The sequence below is a fragment of the Malus sylvestris genome, chromosome 11 (genome assembly GCF_916048215.2).
Source record: "Malus sylvestris chromosome 11, drMalSylv7.2, whole genome shotgun sequence".
Taxonomy (NCBI): Eukaryota; Viridiplantae; Streptophyta; class Magnoliopsida; order Rosales; family Rosaceae; genus Malus; species Malus sylvestris.
Window position 1 is genome coordinate 14,034,342 of NC_062270.1, and position 6,264 is coordinate 14,040,605.

Genomic DNA, 6,264 nt, shown 5'->3' on the forward strand with positions numbered 1-6,264 from the left:
GCCTAACGGATTCAACTCGTGAAATCAGCTGCAGTGATGAAATCTTATGGGAGAAACTCAGTACATGTTCATAGAGCCCACAATAATGTTGAAATGTCCTTCAGCGACCGTATCAATGAGAAAATAAGAGTTTAAATATTTTAACCCTACTCCAACTAATACCAAGGCATTTTGTGATAAAACCCCACCTTAAGATTGTGCAGGTGGTTAAGTGGAAACAATATCGGTGTTGTTGCAGTGGACTCTCGGCCCGTTGACCTGAAAATTTTCTACAAATAATTGAAATATGGTACAATCATATCAATGTGTTTGGCAGCTGAACGTTCATGACCTCTGAAATCACCTGTAAAATTAACGAGGTGCGATTAAGTTTCCAGTACACAAACGAAAAGCATTTGAATCTCATGGCCTCCATAGTGCATAAGCGAAAATGAAATTTTTACCTATACTGAATCACTTTCTATTTACAATATTTTCCTTGTCCTGAGATAAGAGTACATTAGAAAAAATCCGACGACGGCGCCAACAACTATCCCTGCTGTAGTAAACCAAAATGCGAACTGCACCAAACTAAGCAATAAGTAATGGCCATGTTGCAATTACCCGGAAGAAAATGGGAAGAGAATCAATTGAGTTAATTCACAAACTTTTACGTACCACATGTTCTTCAAGATAGGACCTTAAGTTCATGCCAAATATACCTGATATTAGAAGGAAGACGAGACTGCTGAGTACCGAAACATCAATTTAATGACAAATTTGGCTGGCAAACAAATATGGACAATATAAAGAAGTTGTTTGACAAAACAATATTGTAATCTACATTAAATTCATCTAAACGACAGGAAGGGGGATTCAAACTTGGGTTCAGTGAGGGAAGCACATACTGCTCTAGCCAACTTACCATTCTAAGGAACTGATATTACAGTTGTTACTTCATGGTGTTGAACTGAGATTATATTTGAAATGTACAGAACACCAAAAAGGATTTTGAATTGTTATTGGCACTCCAAAATTCTTATTTTGCGCTCCAACCTTTCAATATTTAGAAAGAAAAATACATTTGTGAGGAGTGCAAAATGTGATTTTTGGAGTGCCAATAACAGTTCCCTTTTAAAAAAACTACCCATTGCACCATTCAACTCTTCTGTTTTGAGACGAGTCCAAAAATGACTATATTTCTAAAGTAAGAACGAACAAGAAATCTATGTTATCTACCACCTCTAGCAATAGGTTTTTTTAGTTTCTTAGCCTACAGAAATCATTGACATTCTTATAACCAACTTAGACATGTCAAAATCCAGTTTGTTGTCTAAAAGTTTGATTGATTCAAAATTCATAGATAACTGCAATAGGGATATATACATATATATATATATGGACATCAGTATTTCCTATGTGGAAAGTTATGTAGTAAATTTTCCACAACAAGGAGAGACTGGAAACAAATAGAATCGCACCCGAACCCATGGGAACATTTTTAACAACACAATGCCCAAGCTTATTTTCAGAAGCATTACACATAACTAATACAGGTAAAGAATAGGGTTTGTAGCAGGTTAAGGACACACCTGCAACCAGAGCGCCAAGTGCCATACAAAATGTCCCAACCTGGAGTAGTAATTCCACTCTGCTAACCTCGAGCCTCCGAGAACTGTAAATGAAATCAGTTAAAATTGGTATTAGATAAATGGAAAGCACACAGTGTGGCCTTTAAGCATTTAGCAAAATTCAATCCGGTTGTATGAGAGTGGAAACAGATCAGGAACTAATGGGGAAATCTTTACTTTTTTGTTTTAGGATTATATATGAAACTTTTAACTAATACTGATTCAGCTGAGGGTGGGGCTGTAAGGTGAGCCGAATGGGCACCTATGTGTTTCTTGTCTGCATCTATGTTTGCCTCTCCATGTGAAGGATGGGGCTGCACGTGGAAGAGGATGCTGATCTATATACATTGTTGGCCCAATATTCTAACAACTTAAACGTTTCGGATTTCATGCTTGTCTAACAACAAGATCAATTAAAGTTTCACATCCAGACAGACAGTATAAAGCTATAAACAAATCAAAAACGACAAAAACATTCAGACCTCAAGTTGACAGCTATAGAATCTTCCATTTCTTTAGCAGAATCAAGAAGCCTTTCAGCCTGGCCATGACAAGATTCACATCTGCGAATGCAACAAGCACTAAGGTCAACTTCCGTGGTGTAGCACAAGTTTCAAATAATGCTGCTTTTTAGTTGTACCACAGCATAGAAAAAACAAATCCATCAGTATCCGTTCGTGCTAAAAAAAAAAAATTTGTCTTTGTTTGGGGAAGGTGAGGAGGAGCCGACCGTTGAAGATAATTTTCCAAAAGCATCTCAATTTCTTCCTCCTCTTCTGCATATAACAAAATCAAACCAAAGATACACTTAGCTCATTGACCGAATTTACAACTTAAACAATGCTCAAGTAAATTACAGACTCGCATCTAAGACTAACCTTCAGCAATCTGCTTCTCTAAAGGAACAGAACATTCCATGTCATCATTCATCTTATTGAGTGTACAGTTTCTCCCCATGATGCATATACGGCGTATTTCATGGGGATCCTCCAACAGATCAAACAGCATTTGCCTGAGCGCCCCTGCCCTTGAACCCAATTCAACCTTTCATTAACAAAGGACAGGTAACCAGATTAATACTAATGTTTGTCAATGCCCATAGACATGGGTTTACCATTAAATCAAAATGATCAACTATACCAAGGTTTGCTTGCTAATACGAAGCTCTTCCAGTACGTCAGCAGTTAACCGGTTCGGCAAAACGCTAAGTAAATTTTGAACCTGAAGCAAATTGAAGGAGACTAAACATGATAACACTTGAACCACAGAATTTGAAAAAAATATATATATACATTTATTTGGGGGAGGGGAAGAGAGAGAGAGATGTATCATCCACATTGCAAAACAAGTACACAAAATTATTTCTATTATTTTACTTGACTCACGAAATCCTTTTTCTAGTTTTCCTTGACAATAGGCAATTTTAATCATATAAATCATTACCATGCAGCATTTGTACAAATATGATCAGCATATTTCTTAGCAAAAGTAACATAACATGTGATCTTTAGATTGGTCAACCTACTGATTTTTTCTTGACAGCCGTAAGCTAAATACATAGAGGATATATTTAGCTTTAAGACAGTTATTTGCTGAGAGAACCTTAGGAAAAAGAATATTAAAACACTCACTATCTGGCCATACTCACACGAGGTTCTAAATTTATTAGTCTTTGTTCTAAACGCTGTATTCTTGAGAGCAATGCTGCTTCAACAACCTGAAAGTACCAAAAACACAAAATATGTTTTTCATTCAGCACTCTGATAAATTGAGAATCAGAAGCCTAATAGGTGAAAAGATAGGAAGTATATGCATGACAAGGAATATGAATCTTATAAACGCAAAAGGTCACATTTTACCTCTTGCCAAACTTTTCGGAAAATGAAGATAAGTAACACAGAAATCAGTCCTTGGTGTAAGCCTTGTTATTGAAAACGTACAGTTTATTCTAATTTATTGAGAAAGGAGATACAATGAAACATTAAACTCAAAACCATGTATCCTCCTTTAGAAATTTGACATTATCCGAAGCAGTCACACCTTAACCAAAACAGAAAGCTTTGTCTTTCAGTTTTAATCTCAGTTCAGTTGTCATTGAATTTGTATTAGATGCAGTTCACTGCATGCCACAAGCTGTCAGGTTCCTAAAAGATACATTCTTCATCTAGAAACCTCCCACAGATTTGGGCACCTGTGACATCCACAACTGGAAGTCACTATAATCTTCCATAATGATCTTAAGGGGTTGATTTGCACTCTTAATACAGTTAAACAAATGAGACAAGTTTTGATCATATGAGTATGAATGCTTCTCCCCTATAGGACGAATATTTCTTCCATAAGTAAGATTCTTATTTCTTAAAGAAGTTTTTAGTAATGGTATCCAACATACAAAATATCAAATTAAAGACTAATATATCTTTGAAGCCAGTCATAAAATAAAGATTGGTGTTTGCATTAAAACTTCAATTCAGTTATATATTTGGCCCTGCAATTCTTTCCAATGCAAACGACAGCCATATTAGAGTTCCTTTAAGGCATAAAAAACTTGCAATAAAATAAAGATTGGAGACATCACAATATTAGCATATTCCAATGCAAACTCCAGGCCCTTTCAAATTCTCCAGAACTGAACCCTAATGGGCTAATAATTGAAGAAACTTACAAGGTAGCATTTCTAGGAACCATCTTTGTGTAAGATTTCTACAGGCAGACCTCTTGCAAATTTGTAATACACACTAATAACATATATTAAAAAACAGAAATGTTATGCTTAAATTCCGAAGAAAAAATAGCGACTTAGCTTGAAGTGAGAGAGCGATCAGACAAGAATGCTAACCTCAAGCTCAAATGGCATAGATGGTCCTCCATTCATATGTTTGGGGTTTAGTCGAGGCAACAATGCTTCTATGAAAGCTCTGCCTCCTATACTGCACATGCAAAATTTCCAATAGTATTATGCTTTGAACTGGATAAGGCAAAATTAGACGTCAATGGGTGCAATATCTTGTTCTGCTCTCACTTGTTGTAGTCAAATATAAGGACACGCTCTTGCATTGCAATTGCGCGTAATGAGCCTAGATTCAACAGAATAGCATGCTCACGGACCTAAGAGGTGAACCAAAAGAAGCTCATAAGCATGATAAATATCTGCCATTTAGTAAGAATAAGTAATCCACTTACCAAAATTTAAATTTTTATAGAGGTAAGAACACGCACAAAAGCATTACAATTTGCAAGAACTAGCGTGAAATACCAAAATTGGAAGCTGGAACCATACCAGCAACGAAGGCATTGAATTTGTTAGAAACAATGAAGGATCAACACTCCGAATATCACGTGGACGAAGACCTGAGGACGAAAGTTAGCACTCAGTAACCCGAAAACAGCACTAGAAATAACTCACTTCAGTTGAACTTCAAAGAGCATTATAAAGAACATAGTATTTTACGAACTGTTTGTAAGTTCTTTTAAAATAACTAAAACCGCTTTCTGATCACCAAAAGCACTTCTGATAGCATTTGGCATAAAAAATTAGAAGTGCTTCGGTATTGATAAAAGCCCTTGAAGCACTTCCGAGAAGCATTTCCAAACGTATACTTTACTCACCACTTGACTTCAATAGCTGACGTCTATTTATTTTTCTAATAGATATCGTCCCATTAGCCTTCACTTCTTCCACCTATAAAATAATTAAATAATATTATTGCTTAATCATGTTGATTAGTGCATTAATCACAGTCTATAACTGCAATTAACTGATAACGAAATTGGCTTGCAACAGACCTCGTATACTGGCTCGCGAATTCCGAGCAAAGAGTCACCGGCGGACGACGTTGCAACCCTTGACGAACCACCATTCGTCTCCGTCGTTTGGTGTTGGCCGTTCACCGGAACGACGTCGTTAGCTCTAGCCTCGTCATCGGAGATGGTTTCGGTGTCGCTGAAGCGGTCCTCCTCGGTGGCCGATCTAAAGCACTTGGGTCTTGGCGAGACCGAGAGGGAGAGCTTGACCGGAATCGGAGAGACGAGAGAGATTTCGGTCTTTCGCGATTGGGAGAAGAAGAGCTGAGAGGAGTGGGGGGAAGAGTGGAGTGGGAGCTGGAGGAGGTACGGCCATGGAGTCAGAGCCATTGCAGAGTCGCAGAGCCCTGGTTGCGATCATGTAGGTGGAAGAGTTGGGTAGTATCTGTAAGTGTAACGTGAAAATGGATTTCTGTGGATATCTTAAAATTGGCTAAACTGTAGCAAAGATGATTGATCTATACCACGAGTTTAGTTTAACTTTATTAATAGTTTTTCTCGAATGTCATTTGTTGCATCATTAGTCTTTTTTTTTTTTGTTGTAAAATCAACGGTGTGTGAGGTGGAATAAATAAGTAACCTCTACAGTCAGTATGACTGGAAGTACGTCATCCGTGCAACAGTAATGCTTTTATTTATAATCTGAAATAATAAGATTACAAAGATAACTCTTTTTATTATCTTATTTCTCTTTCTTCTCTTTGACGTGAGCCTTGTGGCTTCTCTCTTCTTCCTCTCTTCTTCCTTCTATCTTCTCTCTTCTCAGCCGTGTAGCTTGAGTTTTTGTGTGTACATTTGCTCTCATCTTCAACAATCCACTTTATAGGCAAATACCAACTAGTTGGATAGT

The 6,264-nt window shown here is 37.2% G+C and overlaps 1 protein-coding gene across 1 annotated transcript; it reads right to left on the reverse strand.

Annotated features, from left to right (window-relative positions):
- Positions 1-10: 10 nt before the first annotated feature.
- On the reverse strand, positions 11-5,862 carry LOC126589731 (magnesium transporter MRS2-11, chloroplastic-like). The gene is made up of 14 exons (XM_050255115.1): positions 5,397-5,862; positions 5,220-5,292; positions 4,891-4,961; positions 4,633-4,718; positions 4,450-4,540; positions 3,259-3,327; positions 2,751-2,831; positions 2,489-2,654; positions 2,341-2,386; positions 2,093-2,173; positions 1,572-1,654; positions 658-701; positions 444-560; positions 11-343 (listed from the first exon to the last, which is right to left on the reverse strand). The coding sequence occupies exons 1-13, from the start codon at positions 5,742-5,744 to the stop codon at positions 465-467; spliced, it is 1,335 nt and encodes a 444-aa protein (XP_050111072.1). The 5' UTR covers positions 5,745-5,862; the 3' UTR covers positions 11-343; positions 444-464.
- Positions 5,863-6,264: the final 402 nt, after the last annotated feature.

Excerpts from the sequence above, each read along its gene's own strand:
- LOC126589731 (XM_050255115.1), bottom strand. The coding sequence starts at position 5,744 with ATGGCTCTGACTCCATGGCCGTACCTCCTCCAGCTCCCACTCCACTCT. Across the intron at positions 2,655-2,750 it reads GTATTAGCAAGCAAACCTTG|GTTGAATTGGGTTCAAGGGC; the intron begins GTATAGTTGATC and ends TGTTAATGAAAG. Across the intron at positions 2,387-2,488 it reads AGAGAAGCAGATTGCTGAAG|AAGAGGAGGAAGAAATTGAG; the intron begins GTTAGTCTTAGA and ends TGTTATATGCAG.